The sequence below is a fragment of the Myxine glutinosa genome, chromosome 13 (assembly GCF_964187855.1).
Source record: "Myxine glutinosa chromosome 13, kmMyxGlut1.1, whole genome shotgun sequence".
NCBI classification, from domain to species: domain Eukaryota; kingdom Metazoa; phylum Chordata; class Myxini; order Myxiniformes; family Myxinidae; genus Myxine; species Myxine glutinosa.
Window position 1 is genome coordinate 20,191,544 of NC_136273.1, and position 25,373 is coordinate 20,216,916.

A 25,373-nucleotide genomic window follows, 5' to 3' on the forward strand; every position below is an offset into this window, starting at 1 on the left:
ATAGGTGTAGGTTATGCAAGGTAGCAATAAAAAGGTACGAGACATCTCTGATGAGGAGGATAGAAAAACATGCATCAGAACAGCTGTACACCCAAAGGCACAACAAAGTATGAGGTTAATCCACTGGCACATCTCCAAAAAATTAAATATCCCAGTCCTAGAAAACACATGGAAACATAAACCAAAAGCAGTCATTGTAAACAAGGAAGTAGCGTTCATGTATGACCTGATGATCCCTTCGAATGTGACATAGAAAATAAAGTATTGCGACTGAATATGTAGTCATATTCTCAGGTACAAAATTTTTATTCTCAGGTATAAAATAATTTATTCTCAGGTACAAAAAATTGGCCTTGTTTAGCAGTTTGTACTTAGGTACAAAAAAGAAAATTGCTAAAATTTTTAATTCTAAAAACTGTATTTATTTATATAATAGTTTCATTGCTAATTGAGGTTTCAGTACCCAGCAATTTTGGCTTAAACAATGCAGAAATCAAGAAAATTACCAAATGACAAATGATGCAGAAATCAAGAAAATTACCAAGTACCAAGACCTCAAGAATGCATTCAAAAGATCCTGGAAGCAAAAAACGCCAAAATTATTCCGGTGACAATTGGAGCAATGGAAATGATACAAGAGGAACAGTACGGAAATTGTTTAAAAAAAAAAAAAAAAAGCATCCCTTAGAATATGACAACAAACGAACTACAGTTGGAAGCTGTCCGGGGCACGGTGACAATCCTGAAGAAAGACCTTGGAAGAAAACTGAGAATAAGAAAACTTCACAACTTGGTTCGTGAATCATGATACCTGGATACTCCAGCCCTGTTAGGGCATCCCACCTTCTGGAATGTGGAGACACCAACCAACAGCACGCGCACACACACACACACACACACACACACACACACACACACACACACACACACACACACACACACACACACACCTTTTGTTTAGTATACTGAATATTTTTCATTTGAAATTGCCCGCAACACAAACAGCCATAAAGTCCTCTTTTGCAGAGACTCAGGATAATAAACTTTTCCGTAACTGGGGGCAAGAGGTTATATGGGGATGGGGAGGGGGAGCAACTAAAGTACTCTACATTTTCAAACATTTACTGCAGGGATTATGCCAATACAAACAGTATAATAAGAGATTTACTGTGAAATTTTGCATCTTGGCACAGGCCGATACACCATCTAATTTAGCAATCCATCATACAGTCAGCCAAGTGCATTCAAGTCCCTCTGGCACTACTTGTAATTCTGCTACCTGTCCAGGGCAGAATGGGTCTGGCTGCCGGGCATCTGAGGATAACTTTATAAATAGTGAGCTATATTAGATGACACAAACTTGGCTCTCGTCAGGTTGCGAGTTCTATTCCCTTGGAAAGCCCTCGGGAAGGCCAATTGGATCAAAGTTAAACGTGTGGAAGCAAGCCTGCCTTCTGCAAGCCAAGCTTGCCTGTGGCAGACAAAACTGGCTGCGTCCATGCCGTACCCACATACCCAGTGGTATAAGGGATATTGATTCCACCTAAGTTGATGCTCTCACAACCGGTGATGAAAAGCGTTGACAAACAGAGGAGGGATACACCGCTGCAGATCATGGCAAGCTTTGCTGATTCGCGTGCTCCTAATCGTAGCTTCTTGATGATGTACCCTCCAAGTATGATGCCAACTCCCGCACTGGGTACGATTACCACACCTGTAAGCAAAGAGGATACCTGTGAATTTGTGGGAGTAGGAAAAACTGAGAGCTACTTCACTTGCCCATTCTCCCTCCCTTGTCTTCTCTGTCTGCTCCCGCCATTTATTCAGAGACCCGCAAATTGCATAATGTGACCAGCAGCCAGTAACAGGAAGAATCTCCCACTGTACAACTCTTCAGTATTGTACGTCTGCATGTTGTGTTTCAGGGTGTACGTACACATCCTTTCTCATTTTGAATACTTGCAAGGAAAAGAGTAAGCGACGGCTGCAATGGCCAGTGGAATAGTTGATACATAGAATAGTCCATTGGTGGAATTTGCTAAGATAACAATACTGTATGATAAAGACAAAGGATTTGAGAGACACACACACACACACACACACACACACACACACACACACACACACACACACACACACACACACACACACACACACACACACGTAGTTCCAAAAGTAATTGGACCATGGTTCTCCCCCACCTTTTATTACCTCTGCCACTTGTAAAGTCGCTGAAAAGTTCCTTAAAGCACATATAAACTTCATTGGTTAGTACTCATATCTGTGTAACCTATCTGGAGGAAGTGCTTAGCGGTTAGGGTGCCGGCTTGGGATCCTAGGATCCTGGGTTTGTAATCCCGGTCGATCGCTGAATTAACGCCAGGGGGGTTGACTAGGCCTGTCATCCTTCCGAGGTTGGCAAATTGAGTACCAGTTCACTGGTAATTCCCTGTGTGTTGCAAGAGGCAACTAACAGGGTTTGCGGCAGGAAGGGAATCCGGCCATAAAAATTGCTTCAAAAAGGGGACCACGTTGCCCAAAAAAGGCCAAACTACGCTCTGCAGGGAAAAATGGCCTCTAATGGTGGTTCTATCTCGAGGAAGTATTTGATATCTTAACGATCAATTATCATTACTAGCAAATTGCCCATGCCCACATGGAATTCTAAAAGGGGTAGGGAAGGAGGCGGCAAAGCAAATGGTGTCTTCTGTCATCAAGCCAGTAAGCTGGGAGCAACAATTCACATTTATTGCCACATCTGATGCAATTGAAATGCCCTAATGGTGGCGAGGTGCTCCATTTGAAACTGTTTGTTCGATATGTGTGGCTTTTTGATGCCTGATCCGTAATAAAAAAAATTGGATTGGTGTCAGGGCCTGTGTTCACTTGCAAATTAATAGTAGGATTATGATTCCCTTCACACATTTTAGTGCAAAGGCAATTCATGGTTAGTCATGTAACAATTTCTCAAAAGAAGGAATCCACTTTCGTTGTGTCTTCATGTGTTATTACAACCAGCAACGGTACCTGCCCTACAGGCGGAGCTTCAATTGGGAGGCCCAAATGAAAAGGCAAAATATCAGAAATTGAAGGCTTTTTTATTTTAAACGATTTATATAAACATCCGTTAAATCACATCACACGCAAATCATCAAAATCTAAACAGTATTTGTAGAATTTCAATAAAAGTCACATCACTGTTCATATCGGTAAATATTATTCCATCGTGTTTGGAAAAAATAGAAAATTTGGAAAAATTGGAAATTGGGAAAACAATATAGCCTATTTTACTCCAGGGGGCCCTAGGATTACCCACCCAAAATTTCGTCGCGATCGGTTCAGCCATTTTTGCGGTATCTGGGAACGGACGGACGGACAGACAGACAGACAAAGACATTTGGTGAATTATAGTAAGATACTATACCTGGAACCTGATGGTTGGCAGCTGCATGGCCTGGCAGGGACACTCACGTGCGTGCACACACACACACACACACACACACACACACACACACACACACACACACACACACACACACACACACTTGATGTAACTTATATATTTGTATTCCCAATTTATTGCAAACGAGCTCTGGCCAATCTGTGAGAGTTATTGGCTGAAGTTGTCATTAATGGTGAGAGACATGATTAGTAATAAACGTGTCAGCAACAATCGTTTGTCTTTATTATGTAAGTAAGGGTAAGAGACGAGTTGTATATGACCTTCAGCCCAACCCTTTACCTTGTAGGGGATGCAGATTGCTGATGTCAATGAAATGTTAGTATTGCTGTTGTCAATGTTAGTATAAGCCTGGTGTTGGCTTAGCGGTTAGAGTGCTGACTTGGGATCCCAGGATCTTGTCTTACTTGGGATCCCAGGATCGAATCCCGGTCAATCGTTGAATTAACACCTGGTGGGTTGACTCAGCCTGTCATTCCTTCCAAGGTCGGCAAAATGAGTACCAGCTTGCTGGCATGAATGAGCTATTCGAGTATCCTGCGTCGGAGTGGCGACCCGTCCAGGATTGTGCCCAATAGCCAAGGAAACTGCTTTGGCAGCCCTATGCATCGTCACGGTGCAAAAAGGAATGGTCATCATCATCAACATCATCATCATCATCATCATCATCATCATCAACAGTTGCTGAGGATGCGGGCAGCAGCACGAGGCAGCTCTAGCAGGGCAGGAAAGGAAGTTGTATTCCACAACTCCTCAGCACCAAGCAAGTGCCATTTGAATCACACCTTGTCACTTTTTATTCTAGATCTAACAGCAGACAATGCAAAATTGAAGAAAAAGACTATGTGGTACTTTAACCTCACCGAAGTGACAATAAGCAATGCTTGAATGCATGAAAAATGCAACTTCAAAAATCTACCAAAAATCCAGAACCCATGAATACCAAAATATCTTGCATGATTCTTGTAGATTTCATCAATATCTGTATAAATATATATTTGGATTAATTGATTGGAGCCGCCTCGCCCCAAATGAGTTATTTTGGCCCTAAACTAGGTAAAAAGGACCATGGGGAGGGAGGGGGGGGGTGGTTTGAAATCAAAAGGGTTTCACAAAATTTGGAAAACTGGTCCCTAAGCTTCTTACAGCAATATTACCATAATAGGATCTGCATCCTCGACAGGGCTGGGCTGAAGGTGAAATAAAACTCGTCACTTACACCTTGTCTGGCAACTTGCCAGGAGTGAGTTTGTAGCTTCTGATATTTTCTTTCTTGAAAGTTATATTTATTACGAGTCAAACGAGGTGCTCCACATGATGGTAGAATCGAAGTTGAGCCCAGGGTGATTTTTCTGGTCAAGGCCACTTTTCACTTCAGGTTGACCTTTGCCAGGTCACAGGGCAAAGGGGAAAATGAAAAAGCAAGCATGTCCGAAAATGGCCAGGTGAATTTTTCTAGTAAAAATCTGAGATGGTCGGGCAACAAAATGCCCCCTCTCTGGTCGAGTTCGTGTGGAATGATCCATAATCAATCAGGTCCAACCAATGTTTTTTTTAGTTTTCTCCCGTCATTTTGTCAGATAATGTGTGTGTGTGTCAGTATCCTGTATGTGTGTGTGTGTGTGTCAGTGTTTCTCCTCCATAACTCTGAAACCATGAATCCTAGCGGCCCGGCTCCTGTGTCTGGAATTTCCATGTCTTAGGTGTAGCAGTCAATTACTCGTTTGGTGAATATTGAGCATTTGCAAGTGTATTTCTCACCAGTGTAGATGCTGGCTTGTGATGCGGCAATGCCAAACTGTGACTCGATGAACTTCGGGATGAATGTGATAAACGCCGTAACAATGGCACTCTCTGCTGTGTAGGACAAACTCACAAACAGGAAGGTACAGTTGCTGAGGATGCGGGCAGCAGCACGAGGCAGCTCTGGCAGGGCAGGAAAGGAATTAGTACAAACGGTAACGTTCTATTACAGTCATTCATAGTCTCGCAATAAGCTTAAGGATATGTGCACCGTTATCTTCTGTATCTGACATAATTAAATGTTCTTCATACCAGTCAATTGTTTCACCACAAGTATTTTGTTCACATTCAGAGGACTGTAAAAAAAATCATATTAAATTATTTTTATCATCATCATCATCATCGCAGTCACAAATACTGATGCATATAACAAATCTATAATAATAAAAGAGAGAGTGTGTGCGTGTGTGTGTCAGTGTTTCACCTCCATAACTCCGAAACCATGAAACCTAGCGGCCCGAAATTCTGCATGCATACCAAGGAAACTCCAAGGGAGGTGCATGAATGAAAACTGGTTGTTTGGGTAAATGTAAACACCCCTTTTGAATACGATATTAAATTAAAACAAAAACAGGCTTTATTTTTGGTCATCCCGCTATCCCTCACAGGGGTCTTGAGCTTCATTTCGGCCTGCTCAAAAATGCCTTGCCTTGGAACAGGCCGCAACGGTTTCTGCACAATTAAGTGTTCAAAATTTTTTCCACTTACTTCACTCACATCATCAAATGTCTGATCTTCATACCTACGAATCGGTGTATACATGGCTTTTGTAGGTGCTATAGTTTTCAAATTAGGAGCTTGGATTGATTTCATGCATTATGTAATGCGATTTGCCATGATGGCCTCTCATGGACTAATTAAAGTATGTAATCAAAATTTGACTTTTGAATGCTCTGCCATCTTAATTCATACAACCATAGGATAGGGTATCCCTCTACCTATGATACTTGTAGGAAACCCGTAGATTTGATCCATCTTGAAAATTCCTTCTTGAAAATGGACCCAGATTGCATCTATTTCACAGTATTAAATAGGTGGGGGGTGGCGTGTCAGATGTACCAAACATTTTTGGCTATTTCAACCAGAAGCATTCCCGGCTTTCTCCGCTGGGCGGTTTTAAGATAATTTTTAAAAAGAGCAAGAAATCCATATAGTATTATGACCATCGACCAGGCATATTTGTGGAAAATCGAAAATCATTTGCCGTTTGAGTTCAATCATGCCGCGAAGTAACCCATAGACAGTACGAATATGGTGATTGACTTCTGAGAGTGAGAGTGAGATAAATGTGAAGAAGAAGCAGCGTTCACCTTTTAATTGCAAAATTACTGACTTTATAATTTCGCAAATCGGAAAAAGACACATCATATCTATGTTGTAGGGTATCAAGGGATAGATTTAGCATCGAGGTGGTCTGAGCATTTGGCTTCCTCTTTAAGGACAGGATAATTGCCGAAAAATTACGGATGGGTTAATTCCCCTGGAATTAAAGGCGGGATCATTCCCCCAAAATTGGAGTATCTTAGCATGACAAGTAATACCTAATGGAAGCGGTGCTATGCCATACATATATACGTAGAGAGTGTATTGGGGTCCTCTCCACACCCTGAACTGTGGATATATGAAAACAATTTTTTATTGTCTGAAATATTCCCATTTACAACTTGAGTACAACCACCTGTTTTCAACTCATTCCATCCGGTGGTTCAGGAGTGCATATGTCAACCAAACAAACAGACATTTCTTGAATTATTGTGTGATAGTCCAGAAGGTAGACTGTCCAACAGGATGGTACCGAAATAGCAAACTTGGCTTGGAGTTGTCTCGTCCGAGTTCGTAATTCCCAACCTGACTATAAACTGTTGGATGTGTGCTCCACAGACAAGGCATTGCATCCTTGGATGGATGTCAAGCTGGATGTACCGTCTGCTAGTATTACGTGATGGACATTGGAGATATCATGGTGTCTTTCATGAAGAGTAGGCAAGTTATCGTCGGTACCCTCAACAAAGTACATATTCCTGCAACTTCAGTCAAACGTCAAGCTTAGCCGGCCTATCTGTGAAAGACTTAGGCCAGATACTTTCCCTGACCAGCCCCACATGAAGGTTGGTATTCTTGGGAGCATTAAAGAACAAGAAGTAGTCATAGTAGTTGTAGTAGTGGTCCAGAAGGTAGATTGGCATGTGACTATTGATGACAAAAGACAGCACCAAATATCCAAAAGATGACTAAATAGCACAATGGAAACACAGATCCCATTCATTCTTTGATTGATAGTAAAATATTGAGAATAGAAAAAAGAATCACAAAAAGAAGCAGCATTATGAATTGTACTGCACTTGGAAAACTCGAAGGCTGGAGAACTGAGAGGACCCGAGACAAAATGTATTTATTGCTAGCCACAACACCTTGGAAGTGAAATAAATCCACATGAAAATGAAGGAACAACTGCTCATCTTTACAAAGCAATTCACGAAATGGTTTAAAAATACAAGATCTCCTGTGAAGACATTTTAACCCTATCGCACTAGAAATACATCATCACAGTGTTTTCCCCAAAACTCTTTCTCCTTATGTACAGTACGTGGTCGTGTGGGCCAAGCAGGATGGCCAAAAGGTACGCACACTCACCTGAAAGCCATCTAGCCTGGTTTTGAATCCCAACCCAGCTATACAGTCACGTGAAAAAGTAAGTACACCCCATGTAAAGTTTTGATTTTTTTCAACATATTTCAACATACAGCTATTTGATCTTCATTTCAACAATATTGATAGACAAAGGTGATATAATATAACAAATATCATGAAACATTTACATTTTGTAGTCCATTGTATAATTTAAATAAACATAAATGCAAATTTCGCAAGTGGAAAAAGTAAGTACACCCCTACATTTATCACTACTTCAAATACCTAAAATTAGAATCAGGTGCACCAGCTCAGGTGCAAATGATTAGAACATCGTTAGAGAGGATCTTGGAGGAACCTGTCTTATTTAAACCTCAGACATTTCATTTGGTTTGCTCTTTGTTGTTGTTGTTGTTTTGTCATTGAAGTGTGCGGCGTCACCATGCCGAGATCAAAAGAGCTCTCTGAGGCCTTCAGAAAGAAGGTTATAGATGCCTACGAGTCTGGAGAGGGATTTAAAAAGATCTCCAAACAATTTGAAATCAATCATTCGACTGTCCGGAAGATCATCTACAAGTGGAGAAAATTCCAAACAACTGCCAACTTGTTCAGGCCAGGCCGCCCCAGCAGGTTCAGCCCGAGGGCAGACCGCAAGATGCTGAAAGAAGTCTCTAAGAACCCCACAATGTCACCACGGGACCTACAGGCAGCTCTTGCCACTGTTGATGTCAAAGTTCACGAGTCTACCATTAGCAAGAGGCTGCACAAATTTGATCTACATGGGAGGTGTGCCAGGAGGAAACCTTTGCTGTCCAGAGAGAACATCAGGGCAAGACTAAAGTTTGCCAATGAACACCTAGGCAAAGACCAGCACTTCTGGAACAATGTGCTCTGGACAGATGAGTCAAAGGTGGAGCTATTTGGCCACAGTACCAGAAGACATGTTTGGCGAAAACCAAAGACAGCATTTGACCACAAGAACCTGATACCAACTGTAAAGCATGGTGGTGGAAATACTATGGTTTGGGGCAGCTTTGCTGCATCAGGGCCTGGGCAGCTCACCATCATAGAATCCACGATGAATTCTTCATTGTACCAGAGGGTGCTTGAGGATAATGTGAGGCCATCTGTCGGAAAGTTGAAGCTCAACCGAAGGTGCACCTTGCAACATGACAATGACCCTAAACATACCAGTAAATCCACCAAGGAATGGCTGAAAAGAAAGAAATGGAGGGTTCTGGAATGGCCAAGTCAAAGCCCGGATCTAAATCCCATCGAGATGTTGTGGGGGGATTTGAAACGAGCTGTGCATGCAAGAAACCCCTCAAACATCGCACAACTGAAAGAATTCTGCAAGGAGGAGTGGGCAAAAAGTTCTCCCAGGTGATGTCAGAGACTGGCAGACAGTTAAAAGAAACGCCTACTTGAGGTTGTTTCTGCCAAAGGGGGCAATACCACCTATTGGAGCCAAGGGTGTACTTACTTTTTCCACATGATAAATTTGCATTTATGTTTATTTAAATTATACAATGGACTACAAAATGTAAACCTTTCATGATATTTGTTATATTATATCACCTTTATCTATCAATATTGTTGAAATGAAGATCAAATAGCTGTATGTTGAAATATGTTGAAAAAGTCAAAACTTTACATGGGGTGTACTTACTTTTTCACATGACTGCACATGTCATCCTGGTGTCTCACAGGCAGGTTGATTCATCAATGTTTGTGCTGTCCCTCGGATGGACTTTAAACTGGGCGTTCCGTCTGCCAGCATTAGTTGGTGCAAGTTAAAGAATTCACAGTATCCTTCGCTTCGAGTAGGCAAGCTATCGCCAGCACAATGAACAAATTACAAATTCCTGCCCTAACTACTGATGGGAAGGCAATATCAAACTGCCCAGTATAACCCTTGCTCCTGTAAGATAGCTGCTTCGGTAGCGCAAATGCTCTCTGATAGAGTACAGTACATTGGAGGGAGGGAGAGAGGGAGAGAGGGAGAGATAGAGATAGATAGAGATAGATAGAGATAGATAGAGATAGATAGAGAGAGATAGAGAGAGATAGAGAGAGATAGAGATAGAGAGAGATAGAGAGAGATAGAGAGAGATAGAGAGAGATAGAGAGAGATAGATAGAGAGAGATAGAGAGAGATAGAGAGAGATAGAGAGAGATAGAGAGAGATAGAGAGATAGAGAGAGAGAGAGAGAGAGAGAGAGAGATAGAGAGAGATAGAGATAGAGAGAGATAGAGAGAGATAGAGAGAGATAGAGAGAGATAGAGAGAGATAGATAGAGAGAGATAGAGAGAGATAGAGAGAGATAGAGAGAGATAGAGAGAGATAGAGAGAGATAGAGAGAAATAGAGAGAGATAGAGAGAGATAGAGAGAGATAGAGAGATAGAGAGAGAGAGAGATAGAGAGAGAGAGAGAGAGAGAGAGAGAGAGAGAGAGAGAATTTGAATTTGCAAAACCGTTTATTTCACAAAAACAAACCAGGTCAAGTCAAATTTTACAGGGGAGAAAAATAGAAAAAAACAACACAGTTCTTAATGTAATTATTTAAAAAGGTAGACCAAATTCAATTCATTCACAACACATAAGGCTTCATTAATACACCATTTGCACTCAAAGAGTTTGACATTTTCATTCACCACATAATAATAATAATAATAATCAAACTCTAACCTTATTCTTGCAGACAACAGCCCTTTAAACATAGGAACAACATCAAACCCATGCCCATTATCAATTTTAATTTTCCTTGATTTATATATTGCATATTTTGCTATAGCAACTAAGAAGTTTAGGAGAACACCAGAGTCCTTGCAGGAAGGTCTGAAAGATACACCAAAAATAAAAGAATGTGAAGTGAAAGGAAAAGACAACTGATCAAAAAGGTGTGTGAGAATAAAGAAAAGAGGTATTAGTCTTTCACATTTCACATAGGCATGAAAGGGATCCTCCTTCTGTTCACAGAAGGGGCATGCTACCGGTACTGAGTTATCAAGGTGATGAACAAAGGTGTTCGTAGGGAGAGCCCTATGTGCTAATCTCCACTGGATATCTGCTACGAACCCATAAATAGGTAGTTTGTACATATTAGGCCACAGTGGCGTGGCAGGAGACCCTGGCCCTAACCTTTCTGACCACGAGGCCACTCGTGCCACTCCGGAGAAGGGTGATGCTTGGTTTTCTCGAAGGAGCTTGTGAATACGCATCTTTGTTACCAAATGAAAAGGAGATACAAGTTCATCATTTGACTGGAGAGCTTGGGAGCACTTTAATTTCAGGGAAGGACAGCCGAAAATCATCGACATTGTTTACACCTTCCCAGCCAATATTTAACTCCTTAAACTTCCTCTTGACGATGCGTATAATTAGGCTGACAACACGCACAGATCTTAAACCAAGAATGGTCACCACCCTGCCAGCAGACATCCATTTTGTCCCAGATGTATCCCTCAGGTCACAAACTTTGCCAACTCCTCCTTGAGTAAATTTCCTAATCATAGTCGGACTATGAGGAATGCATGAAAAAAACCCGTTATAGAAAATAGGTTCTTGGATAAACATCCGGCAATTATAAGCCTCAAGGCAACGATGAACCCCAAAACCTTTCCAAACTTTCAGCAAACCCTGATAAAAAAAATTGGGATTGAAACTAAGCTGACACGGTCAACGTTCACCAGGAACAAGTGCCTATCATAACACAGGCCCCCCGCTTGTTGCAACAGAAAAAACGAAAATGGGCGCCAGGGCAGCTCTTCAGCATACAACAGATGTTGCACAGACTGCAGGCGAAAAGCCATAAGCCGGGTGGACACATCCACAATTCCATGCCCACCCTCCTTCCGAGGATGGTAGAGTATTTGAGGCCGAAGCCAGTGGTATCTATTCCAAAAGAAATTTATCAAGACCCGCTGGATGGCTGGCATCAACTCCTTGGGTGGCTGCAAGGCAATTAGTTTATGCCATAATCTTGCTGCTATCAAGTTATTTCTAACAAGAGTGCAGCCTTTATAAGAAAGAGATCGCAGCAGTCCTTCCCATCGTTTCAACCGGTGTGTAATTTGTTCAATCATTCTTTCCCAGTTCTTCATTTCTACTTCCTGGTTGCCGAGATAGACACCAAGATATTTGACCCCATCTGTTTTCCACTCTAAATTATGTGGGAGTGACGGTGGCAGTGTTAAAGAAAGGTTATCTGAACCGCACCATAAGGCTACACTCTTGCTCCAATTTACTTCGGCGGAAGAGGCCGCAGAGTAATCTTTAAGGCAACGCTGCACCGCAGCAACACTACTTGGGTCTTTCATCAGAATGCATACATCATCAGCATAAGCTGTGACCACAAATCTTGAACCAAAAACGGCTCCCACATTCTGAGTTATTCGCTGCCTGATGGATGCTAAGAGTGGTTCAAGGGCAATTATATACAGAAGTCCAGAAAGGGGAAAACCTTGACGGATACCCCGTCGGAAAGGAAAGGGGGAACATAAACTGTTGTTTACTTTCATCATGCAGAAGGTATAAGTGTATAACAGCTTGACATAGGAAATGAAAGTTTCGCCAAAACCCATCCGCTCCAGAACAGAAAACAAATATGTGTGATGAACTCGATCAAAAGCTTTGTTTGGTCAAGAAACAACAACCCAAAACTGCCACGCAAGTACTTATTACAAGAAATAATATCCTTTATCAAAAATATATTATCATAAATTGACCTTCTTGGTACACAATAGGTCTGGTCAGGGTGCACAATAGAGCTGATCACAGTTCCCAAACGGTTTGCTAAAACCTTCGACAAAATCTTGTAATCCGCGCACAGCAATGAGACAGGCCGCCAGTTCTCGACTAGTTGAGTGTCCCCAGCCTTTGGCAACAGGCACATGACTGCTCTTCTGCAGGACAGGGGAAGCTCTCCAACATGAAGGCATTCATCAAATACCTCAAGCAGGTCAGGTCCCACAAGGTTCCAAAAAGTCGTATAGAACTCTCCGGGCAAACCATCAATCCCAGAGACTTTACCATCCTTCAAGCTCCGCATAGCAGTTTCAAGTTCAGCAGCCGCAACGGACATGTTCAGTGTGCGTTGCTGGTCCTCCTCAAGTCTCGGAAGCCCAGTAGTCAGCTCCTGCAAGGTCTCATTACTTATGCTCTAGGGGAGTACAAGTTTGTATAAAAACCCTTCAAAACAGACTTAATCTCCTGTTGGGAGGTCACCATTGACCCATTAGCAGCACGTAGCCTGTGAATCTGTTGTGATTTTTTAACAGAGTTCTCCAAACTAAAAAAAAAGTCCTTATTTGGCATATCCAACGTTAAATAACTCATTCTCATGCGTACCAGGGTGCCCATTGCCCGCTGCCATACCAATTCAGTCAAGATTGCCTTTTTAGTCCATAACAGCCGGTCACCCGGTGTCTTTCCCAGCCGTATTAATGTTTTCCTCCAGGGCTGCAATTTCAGCCTTTAATGAATCAATCGAGAGATTTTGCAATTTAGTGGCATAAAGACTATATTGTTGACAGAACGATTTGACCTGACCCTTTACGAGGTCCCACAACAGTCAAAGGTTAGCATGCTCAAATTTGGAGGACCGAATTCTTTCCCACGCGGCTCGAAAAACATCTTTGAATTTCATATCATTCAGCAGGTGGGTGTTAAGTGACCAATACGCACTACCACCTGAGGCCAGAGGCAAATTAAAACCCATTGAAACCAGGTAATGGTCTGTGAAACCAGTTGGGAGTATCTGGGTTGTGGCCATCACATTTAGCATTGGCTTATTCACGTAGAATCTGTCTAGCCTTGCCATTGATATCCTCCCATCATGGCATCTGCACCAAGTATAACACCGTGAAGTTGGATGTTGCAACCTCCAAACATCTTTCAAATGATGATTCTTGATGATGTTCTCCAAAATCTTCGTAGAAGCCGGATGGGGTTCATGACCGGTCCGGTCTACGGAAGGATTGATCGTGCAATTGAAATCACCAGCAACACAGATGAAAGCAGTTGTCTCTAGTCCTTTTACAAAGTCATGCAGAGTGGAAAAGAACACTCTTCTTTCTATGGGTTCACTCGGTGCATATACGTTCACAATGATGATCTTTTGTGTGTTGCAATGGAATTCCACCGCTATCAGATGTCCCTTATAAATTTCCTTAAAGACAATCTTCCGAGCAGGAATTCTATCACTCAAGGCGATGGCAACACCAGCTTTGGGTGTGGTAAAACCACTCAGCCACCACTGCCCTCGATAAAGTTTACCCCATTCAGCAACCAGGGTGTTCGTAGCATGGGTCTCTTATATCAAGATGATGTCGGCTTTCACCCTCTCTGTAGTGAAATCGTATCCGTACTGAACCCGGGTGGGGATGCTCGCTGCTCGCTGTCATTGTTGTCCCCCACTAGGGGCGTGACTATAAGACCCGTTGCTGTGTCAGTGCTCCGAGACTTCTCCCTTGTGACATGTTACATCGGTAGCCTCGTTAATGGTACGCCTTTATAGAATATCTAGCTTGCTTGCATTGACTGATATGAATGGCTTTATGAGATGTCGCATCGTATGCTTATTGTGTATTTCTACTTACAGGAATGATCTGATGATCTAAATGCAATTAAACCAAACCGTTGGACTAAAGTTGTGCGGACCTGAATGGTTTTCCACAACACTTAATTGCATTTAAGATCTGCTGACATGGCTGGCAACAAGACGTTGACGGTGTCCATTTTCAGCGCCGACCCACAAGCCACGGACGGAGGCTTGCAACTCAAGCACTGGCTCCGACAACTGGAGCATCTCTTTGATGAGCCTGAGACCGCTCCGACGCCTGCCGCGAAGCTGGCAATATTACACTCAAAAATCGACTACCGGGTCTACCACGCGGTCGCTCAATGCACGACGTATGATCTTACCATCGCGGAGCTCAAGCGGCTTTATATAAAAGAAAAAAGCCCTGTGTATGCGCGTTATTTGCTGCAGACGCGGCGGCAGCAGCCCAACGAGCCTATGGATCATTACGCCCAGGAGCTCCGGCAGCTCATGCTGGACAGCGCCAAGGAGCCACGGACTCCCGAGCAGGCTAAAGATGATCGACTTTTAGATGCCTTCATAGCAGGGGTCTCCTCCCAGGAACTACGTCTCAAACTCTTGGAGAAGACCGACCTGACCTTCGCTACGGCGGTTGAGCAAGCGACGGTGTATACCGAAGCGCGGATGCAATCGAACGCCTATGATCGCACGCGCCTTTTGGCGGGCACCTCACTACACGCCCGGCCGGAGAGTACCACTGACGAGGACGTGGATCCGCCTGCTGAACTCCGGGATGCTCCGGAGGATGACCCTACCCTGACAGCTGCCGTTACGACCAGCAGACCCAAGGCCTTGCGCGGGGCCGCATGTTTTTTTTGTGGAGGGCCTCGTCATGCCCGAGTCGTGTGTCCGGCACGTGACGCTATTTGCCATTTGTGCTCGCTAAAGGGACATTACGCGAAAGTGTGCAAGAAATCGGCACGCGGCTCGCGGCCCTTCGACTCGCGCAGCCGCGGTCGCGCAGGCGCGGCAACCTTGAACGGGCTTGTAGCAGAACCCACGAGCCCAGCGCCTTACCCGACTTCGAAGGGGAGGGCCCCTCTCTGCGGCCCACTGGGCGCGCAGACAACCTTGACTGGCGCCACCGGACAGCCACCACCGTCTCATTCTCCATCGGGGACAAAGGCCGCGTCCTTGGCCAAACCTCGAGCCACGCAAGGGAAGAAACAGCTTTCGAATACTACGGAAGCCTTTTGTCAAAGCGACCAAACGAAAAAGGCGATTTCGAATACTACTACGGAAGCCTTTTGTCAAAGCGACCAAACGAAAAAGGCGATTTCGAATACTACGGAAGCCTTTTGTCAAAGCGACCAAACGAAAAAGGCGATTTCGGCTACAACGGAAGCCTTTATCTGCCAGGAGTGTCAAAAGGCGATGCCAAATACTACGGAGGCCTTTTCTCGTCGGATTTTGAATCGCGAAACACCGGAATGCTGGGGAAAGCCCTCTGATGACGATAATGGATTCCCCATGGTCAACGCAGACTCCGGCCACGATCGCAAAACTGCTGCTGGTGTAGGATCCACCCGCGAGGCTGGTCCGACCCATTCGGGGGGCTCAGTCCCGCTCCCAGCTGCCTCGTCTGGCCTGGCTCAAGCCCTTATTCCCCTTATGGTTGAGGGCCATTGTGTTCAGGCCTTGGTGGACACCGGATCTACGGATAGTTTTATCGACCAGCGACTTGTGCTCAGGCATGGATGGCGGCTCGGGCGGTCTACGAGACGGATCTTCATGGCTTCCCAGGGACTCCGGCTTAGCACAAAAGGGGAATGCCGATTGAAACTAGTGCTAAAGGGACGGGTTTTCCCTGATGTACACCTTATGGTTTTACCCGCATTATGTGCTGATATTCTGCTAGGACACGATTTTCTTAAGCTGCATGGACGTCTGGTAATGGAGTTCGGTGGGCCTGACACTCTTGTTGTGGGGGCGGACGACACGCTAACGGTGTGCGCCCTAGCGCAAATGGACGTCCGTCCGCTTTCACTGTTCCCCAATCTAACCTCCGACTGTACCCCTGTCGCGGTAAAATCGAGACGCTACTCTCGCGCGGACATGCAATTCATTGCGGACGAAACGACTCAGCTCTTGAAAGACGGCATCATAGAACCTAGTAGGTCGCCGTGGCGTGCCCAGGTCTTAGTGGTGCGCAGTGAGGCCCATCGCAAACGCATGGTGATCGACTATTCCCAAACGATTAACCGCTTTACACAGCTGCATGCCTACCCCCTTCCGGGGATGGACGCGCTAGTGCAACAGGTGTCCCAGTATTCGGTCTATAGTACTCTCGATCTCCGTAGTGCGTACCACCAGATCCCTATCTCTAGGGCGGATCGTATCTATACCGCTTTCGAGTCGGGGCAGCGGTTGTACCAATTCACACGATTGCCCTTTGGGGTGACGAACGGGGTCGCTTGTTTCCAGAGGGCCATGGATGACCTCGTTGCGCGGGAGCACTTAACCGATGTTTTCGTCTACCTCGATAACCTTACGGTTTGTGGATATGACCAAGGGCACCATGACGCTAATCTGAAGCGCTTCCTTGAGGTCGCGCAACGGTATCACTTAACTATGAACGAGGATAAGTGCCGATACTCCCTACGCACCATAGATCTTCTGGGGTACACCGTGACCCATGGCTCTGTCTCTCCGGATAAGGAACGTCTGCGACCTTTGCTCGACATGGCCCCTCCCTGCGATCGGGCGTCCCTGAAACGCGCCCTTGGGCTGTTCGCCCATTACTCCAAATGGGTGCAAAATTTCTCCGCGAAACTTCGCCCCCTTGTGGCCTGCGACACTTTTCCCCTGAGTTCGGCCGCATTGACGGCCTTTGAAGGTCTTAAGACCGACATCGCCCGAGCCGCCGTAGCAACCATCGACGAGAGCGGCTCGTTCGTCCTCGAAAGTGACGCCTCGGATCAGGCCATCGCGGCGACCCTCTCCCAAGGGGGACGTCCCGTGGCTTTCTTTTCACGGACTCTTACCTCCGCTGAGCGGCGGCACTCGTCCGTTGCCTACTCGTATGCGATCGTCGAGTCTATTCGGCGATGGCGCCCGTACCTACTCGGGCGGAGCTTCCAAATCATCACGGACCAGCAAAGCGTTGCGTTCATGTACGACACCTTACACGCCCAGCGCATTAAGAACGAGAAAATCACTCGCTGGCGTATCGAACTCGCCGACTTCTGTTACACCATCAAATATCGCCCAGGGAAGGATAACCAGGCCGCCGATGCCTTATCGCGCCCCACTACATGTGCTGGTATCACCTCGTTGGAGGGCCTACGGGTGCTGCATGCTACTGCGGGCCATCCCGGCGTAACGCGTTTCGCTCATTTCGTGCGGAGTGGGAATCTCCCTTACTCGATTGACGATATCCGCCGTATCTGTCGCGACTGCGCTATCTGCGCGGAAATCAAACCGCGTTTCTATAACCCCCCTATGGGGACTCTGGTGAAGGCTACACGCCCGTGGGAACGCTTGGCGATGGATTTCAAGGGCCCTTTGCCGGTGTCGAGCGGCTCTCGCTATCTGCTCACTATCGTTGATGAGTACTCACGATTCCCCTTTGCTTATATGTGCGCGGACATGACCGCTGCCACGGTGATGCGTTGCTTACAGAACTTGTTCTCAATGTTCGGTTACCCGGCCTATGTCCATACCGACCGGGGTGCAGTCTTCTTGTCTCAGGAGGTGCGCGGCTATCTGCTCCAAAACAACGTTGCGTCTAGTTACACCACGCCGTATAGACCCCAGGCTAATGGGCAGATCGAACGCTTCAACGGGATTATCTGGAGGGCCGTCATGCTCCATCTCCGGACCCACGGCCGGGGCCTCGATAAATGGGCTTGGTCGCTACCTGCGGCGTTGAACTCAATCCGGGCACTCCTGAGTACGGCAACTAACCAAACTCCCCACGAGCGTCTTTTCCACCACCCCAGGAGCTCGGGGTGTATACGGTCTTTGCCCAGTTGGCTCGCTGGGCCCGGGCCGGCCTACCTTAAACGGGCAGTTCGCGCGAGCAAGTACGACCCCCTTGTGGACAAAGTGACGTATGTTTGAGTTTATTGGCTCTGAAAACGCATTAAATTTGTTACAGTTTGATAATGTTTACATTAAATTCATTTCTTTCAGACAAAACACATGTGTGTTTAACACACACACACAGGCTCATACGTTTCATTTATTCTGATTGTACCTGGATCTGTTGCTGAATGTGGTTAACTGATGAAAAGAAAGCTGAAAAGGTTAATTTACAGTATGTGTGCATTGACCGAGAGCCTGTGTGTGTGTGTGTGCGGATATGTGTGTGTGGCTGTGTGTGTGGATATGTGTGTGTGTGTGTGTGTGTGTGTGTGTGTGTGTGTGTGTGTGTGTGCGTGTGTGTGTGTTCGTGTGTGTGGATATGTGTGTGTGTGTGTGTGTGTGTGTGTGTGTGTGTGTGTGCGTGTGTGTGTGGCTGTGTGTGTGGATATGTGTGTGTGTGTGTGTGTGTGTGTGTGTGTGTGTGTGTGTGTGTGTGTGTGCGTGTGTGTGTGTGTGTGTGTGTGTTCGTGTGTGTGTTTATCCCGTGTGTGTGCATGTGTTTTAATGTGTTGATGTTTGTGTGTATGTTTGAGTTTATTGGCTCTGAAAACGCATTAAATTTGTTACAGTTTGATAATGTTTACATTAAATTCATTTCTTTCAGACAAAACACACGTGTGTTTTAATGCCCCCCCCCCCCCCCCCACCCCGCTTTTCCTATCCTCTTAATCGAAGAGGTTAAAGATTATTTTAAGTTACAAGACTACCTTGTCACATAGTATGTTCAAATTCTCTCCAGGCATCGTGAGTAACCCAAATTATTATTGCCAACATCGCGATAATGAGGATTCAGAAATCACCCATTTTGTCACTTCTCATCAACCGCTCATTTTTTCCGACAAACTAATATCCCATTATAGGCAATCTGGAACATAATGGAGCTAATACTCATAGACCGACATCTCGATACAATAAAATAAATAAATAAAAACATTCACCGTACTCCCTAACCCGCCCCGTGTTTGTGCAGTGGTGCATTGCATTATACACGCATAGCTCATAGTGCACTGTGCATGTGCCGGGTCAGTGGTTCCGCACAATTGGCCCCAAAATGGCGGCGTATTCTCAGTTGTCGTTACTCTCTGTATAAAGGGACTCTAGATCTCTGTACCCCACCCAGCTCATTAACGGGGGTCACTGCATCAGTCACAGGGGGGGCCGACCCAGCTGCTGTAGCGTACGTCTTCTTGGCGTCTGGGCAATACTGCTTAGTGTGTCCGTGTGCTCCACATCCGTAGCAGATCAAGGTCTCGGTCGCCATGAAAATCCTATATTCATGCTCGCCTACTTTAAAGGTGTGGGAGGTGTTCAACTGCTTCGCTGCGTCTTTTAGAACAACAAAACAAAAACGTCTAAACGCTTGTACGTGCTTCGACCTGCCGTTTCTCGTACGTAGAGGAACCCTAATGATTCGAGAGACGACAGTGCCAAACTCACCTAGCTTGTGTAGGATTTCCTCATTTCCTAGAAAAGGCGGAACATTGCTCAGAATGACTTTAACTGCCGGCGTGTCCATCGACGACACCGGAACAAACAGATCGTTTCCCAAGGTCAAACCGTTCTGCACAACAATATCGCATCGGCCAGACTTATTTGCGAGACAAATACCACAATTTTGTGATTCATACGGGACGCGGCACGAATGTTACTCACGTCGATCAAATCCCCAAGCGCGAGCAAAATGTCATCCATTTCAACTCCCTCCGGCGGGACAAGGCACACGCACAGCCCGCGCTTACGCGATAAACCCTCATCGGTAACACGATCGGCAGGCCTTTGGCTACTCCTATTAGCCATATCGTCAAAGGAGAAACGAAGTGAACAGTAAATAGATTTGTATAATCCTAAAGAAAAAGAAAAAAAATGAATAGAAAAAAGTATATTAAATAAATAATAACTAAATCATGGTTTAAACCACCTTAGGAAAAAACGTGGTTTAAACAAATCCTCACCGTGCTGGCTCTCCCTCTCCGTCTCGAAAAAGGGGAAAAGAGGGACAGGTGGTAACGAAGAAGGAAGGGAGGAAAGGTCAACAGACACGACAAAGGTACAAATGGGGAAAAAAAGGAAAAGGGAGGTGGGGAGAGTACGAAACCAACACACAAACACAAGCACACGCCATCTTGCCAAGCCCAACAACAAACGGCCAGCAGGGGCGATAGAGAGAGAGAGAGGGAGAGAGAGAGAGAGAGAGAGAGGAGAGAGAGAGAGAGAGAGAGAGAGAGGGAGAGAGAGAGGGAGAGAGGGGGAGAGAGGGGGGGAGACTGGAGAGAGAGAGAGAGAGAGAGAGAGAGAGGGAGAAACGGAGATGGAGAAAGAGACACAGAGAGAGAGAGGGAGAGAGAGAGGAAGAGAGAGGAAGAGAGAGGAAGAGAGAGGGAGAGAGAGGGAGAGAGAGGGAGAGAGTGGGAGAGAGAGAGAGGGAGATGCAGAAAGACACACAGAGAGGGAGAGAGAGAGGGAGAGAGAGGAAGAGAGAGGGAGAGAGAGGAAGAGAGAGGGAGAGAGAGGAAGAGAGAGGGAGAGAGAGGGAGAGAGAGGGAGAGAGTGGGAGAGAGAGAGAGGGAGGGAGACGGAGACGCAGAAAGAGACAGACAGAGAGAGAGAGAGGAAGAGAGAGGGAGAGAGAGGAAGAGAGAGGGAGAGAGAGGAAGAGAGAGGGAGAGAGAGGGAGAGAGTGGGAGAGAGAGAGAGAGAGGGAGGGAGACGGAGACGCAGAAAGAGACAGACAGAGAGAGAGAGACTGAAACGTGGTAGTATGACATGCTGCAAGATCATAATATCAGTGAGAGGACAAACACATTGAGTACCTCATCCATTAAGTCCTGGCCGGCCTATCTGTGATATTCACTAAGTAGGCTGAGTCATATTAGTCCAGTCAATCTACGCCATTTTGGGGTCGAACCCACCACAAATTGCAATAGTAATGAAACATGCATTTTTCAATGTCAAATTTAGTGGAGAATGACATACTAAAAGTCAAGGAGAATCGGAGCATTGGAACATTTCCAATTTTTGCAATCTTTAAGAGAAGGTTTTAAGCGAAAATCTGCATACATTTTTCAGACCAAAAACTGTTTCCGTGCTAAATCCTTATGAGATCCTGCAATTTTATGTCCCTGAGGCCTGCAATGTAATGGCTTTATGTGAACAAGTTCATATCGTACTATATATACAAAAAAAATCGTTAAATAATATTGAAAATAATATTGAAAAAAAAAATATTGAAAAAAAAAAATGTGTTTTATTTAATAATTGAATGAACTGCGATTCAAGCACCAACCTAAGAGCTTATTCTTCTTCTGGATCACTTTCTGGTTCTGACAAGGTCACATTAGAACAGTGAAGTCCTTTGCATTCACTGCATGCGTAAGAGCATTCCAGGCTGTACTTGCGACAGCTGCATCGTAGGGTGCTGCAGTCTGTTTTGCAGCCACAGTGGATGGCATCTAGAAGGTAATCTGGAGCAGGCTTCATCTCGGTCATCACGGGAACCATTCTCTCGTCACGGATAGCCCATCCCCAACCATTGGCATCCATGGCAACTCCTTGCCACTGCTGAACCTGAACATACACCCGTAGGCAATGTTGCTTTGCAGATGCTGATGTAGGGGGCAGGGTACGAGGCTCAACTCTGACAGTGCTTGTTGAAACCTTCTGGTGGAAGCGTTGAAGCCTCAGCATGTCCAGTGTTTCCCCGGGCTGGGCATTATACAAGCAAACCAGGGCATTCTCTCCAGCTGTCATGACATCCTCTTTTGACGCTCCAGGAGTGTTGAAGTTTGCCAAAAGCTCGGAGAAATACGCACTGGAGTTCAGCCTCTTCAAGGCTGTTGATTTGTCAATCGAGTAAATTCTTGACGTGGTATCACAACCCAGGAGTCCATGTGCAACAAGAAGCTTGTCACAAACATTGCGTCCAAGTGTCTTTTGCACTTGCTCGATATTCCAACATCTTGCTTGCCTCCTTGACGTCAGCTTAGGCTCAGGTCGGAAGAACAGGTTGTGAGATGTGGGCCCTGCACGACTGCAAAGGAGAACAAGAAGATCGGTGTCGTCGCCAACTATCACGGTGTCCTTGGTGTTTGCACATGCAATGGCTGTCTCCACTATGAGAACATCTGCATCTGCCCTGGCATGATGAACAGCGTTGTGCCGCCGTTGAAGGTCATCACTCAGTAGATTGATGAAACGTTGTTTATTTGTTTGGTTGGCAAGGAAGTCATCTTTCTTCATAGTACATACCATGTCCGTTGTGAAGTTGACAAGGGGACTGCTGTGAGATCGAACGCGCCTGCTGTGCGCTACATCTTTGGTGGAGGGTGCGCTCACATATCCATCGAACACTATGACAGCATTACCATACCTGTCTCCAACATATCGCACGTAGTGACTGGCGATTCCTCCATATGTCTCGCCAGAATTCCAAGGAATTCTGTGTAGCAATGCCCCACCATCCAGAACATATTGCACATTCTGTGGCAGCACTGTGTTGCGAACGTCAAGGGGGAGTTGTTTCCAAATGGCTTCGGCTAGCGCTGGCTTGTCGGCCTCAAGCAGGATATCAGTGGTCTTAAACAGTGCTGGTGGGAAACTGCTTAGTTCGTACTTGAAGACATCTTTGAGGTCATCACAGCGTGATCCTGCCGTACTCAGACGTTGGAACAACAGTTGTGGATCTATCAGAACGGATTGTCTGCCAGTTTTCAATGATGAACGTGTGTCAAGAGTCACAACCTGATCTTTCTTCTTGAACGTGTGATCAAGAACCTTTTTGTCAAGCATTCCATCTAAGATCTTCCTGCCGACTGACGCTGCTTGGTCAGCATTGACCGAATCTCCAGCTGTGATGCCAGTGTCAATGCTTTGCAGAGTTGGATCGTTTCCAAAGGGATCCTTTGATGACAGGTAGCGAATAAGTTTGTGCGTGTCATCTGTGTCCCGTCCTTGTCGAGCTGCGCTTTGTTCTTTGTGCTGGTCACTGGTCCCATACTGCACTGATGTGTACTCTTGCAAAGCCATGTTGACCTCTGCACATATGGGGGTGGACAGCAGCCACGTGATCCTTTGCGGCTCGCCCATTCCACGACCCCTTGTTAGTCCCCCTGTGGTTTTCACACTTCTCATGAGCACTTGCTCGATCACAAGATCTGTGGACAAGCCGGCCCAGTACCGATCTGAACGCCGCACTACGTGAAATCCATTCTGGAACTGATGGTGGACCTCCGGATGCTGAATAGACAGTTGTGCCAGTCGCTGCAGGTAGATGTACACAGATTTTGTGTACAGATTGTGGCCTGCAGCTGCTAGGTAGGGCAACATGTCGTGCAAAGCGTGCACATGCAGACGCCAGTCACCAGTGCGTTCCGACCTCAGGAATGTCCTCAGAATGTCTATCATGTCCATGTATTGCAGCCATAGCTGTGCTGTACGCAGATCCTTCTTCGATTGTCGAGCAACATTCATGATGTCATGAACAGAGTCCAGAACCGGGGCTGAAAGGATATCTTCAGTGCAACCCTCACCCTTCAACAATGAATCATACAGGTTTCGTAGCTCACACAGGTCAACTGGGCCAGCTCCCACACTTTGCGACCCTGACTCGGTATCACGCGGATCCATGGCTGCCTGTCCTGCCTCGGTATCATGCGGATCCATGGCTGCCTGTGCCTCATCTATGCTTTGCATTATCGCGTCTTCACTTGGTTCGTCATCTCCTGTAGTGCCCTGAGGGCCATCATCCTGAGCCTGCGAACAAGCAGGCACTAGCGTACCAAGTACCCTTTCTGCGAGGAGAGTGTTCAGTGCTGCATCAACCAAGAGATGACCACGGATAGCTCGGTCATATGCCTTGCCAGAGAGCATGTGCGTTACAGTGTTCTCAGCATACACCAGTTCCAGAACAGAGCGCAGTCCAGATCCTGACATGATATTTCCAATACTCCCCAAGAAGCTCATCAACGTGTGGAAGCCTCCCAAGCGCAGTACAACCTTACGCAAGTCACTGCCCTCCGGTTGGCTTTCGATGATGGTAAGCGCCTTCCACCAAAGTGGTTGGTCAAATGTGATGATGACCTTTACGTTGTACTGTTTGGCGTGCTCACATAGAAATGTCAATGTTGAATAGATGCAAGTTGGATCACTGCTGTTCATGTCGATCATGGGAAGCAGAAAGATTGCAGACTGACCTGGATGTACACCAGTGTGCACGGCTTGCATCATGCCAGACCATGCTGGTCGTGGTGAGTGCAATGTGAGGGACAGCTTCCAGAGGAGGTCAAGGTTGGTAGATCTGTCCTTTTCCATCTCATCTTGCAGAACCTCATACCTCAGAGTATCTAGACCATCGCAAGGTGATGTCAGATGCCGGATGTTTATCCGACCCACAGCTTCAACATCCTTCAGTGTCACAGATAAACGTGGCACTCTTGTTGATGTCCGGCGGGGGCCAGGAGTGACAGACGCAATCATTCCCATCCCGTGGAATGTGTTGAGGCCATCTATTGTACGGATGTTGTGATCGACATTGTCCGCCATATATTGGATGACCTGCTTTGGCCGGTAGTTTGGTATGTCTGTCCCTAGTGTAACTGCTGCACTCCGTTCATACCTTTGTATCTCATGATAAGAACTGCAATATCCGTGAGCATGGAGCGTGTCGATCAAGAACTTTGATGCAAAATGATGGTGCATCTGTACACCCAGTCCTATCTGTAGGGGTGCCAGCAGCACTCGGGGCCGAATTGCCTGCATGATTGCTTGGCCTACAGAACCGACTTTCCTATCAGCA

General features: G+C 45.9%; 1 protein-coding gene across 1 annotated transcript in view; it reads right to left on the reverse strand.

Annotated features, from left to right (window-relative positions):
* Positions 1-25,373, reverse strand: part of LOC137438679 (solute carrier organic anion transporter family member 5A1-like) — a 104,855-nt gene that overhangs the window by 25,939 nt on the left and 53,543 nt on the right. The window contains exons 4-5 of the mRNA XM_068133921.2: positions 5,222-5,386; positions 1,516-1,714 (exon numbers count right to left, since the gene is read on the reverse strand). Coding sequence (XP_067990022.2) covers positions 1,516-1,714; positions 5,222-5,386 — 364 coding nt within the window. The remainder of the gene's footprint in view (positions 1-1,515; positions 1,715-5,221; positions 5,387-25,373) is intronic.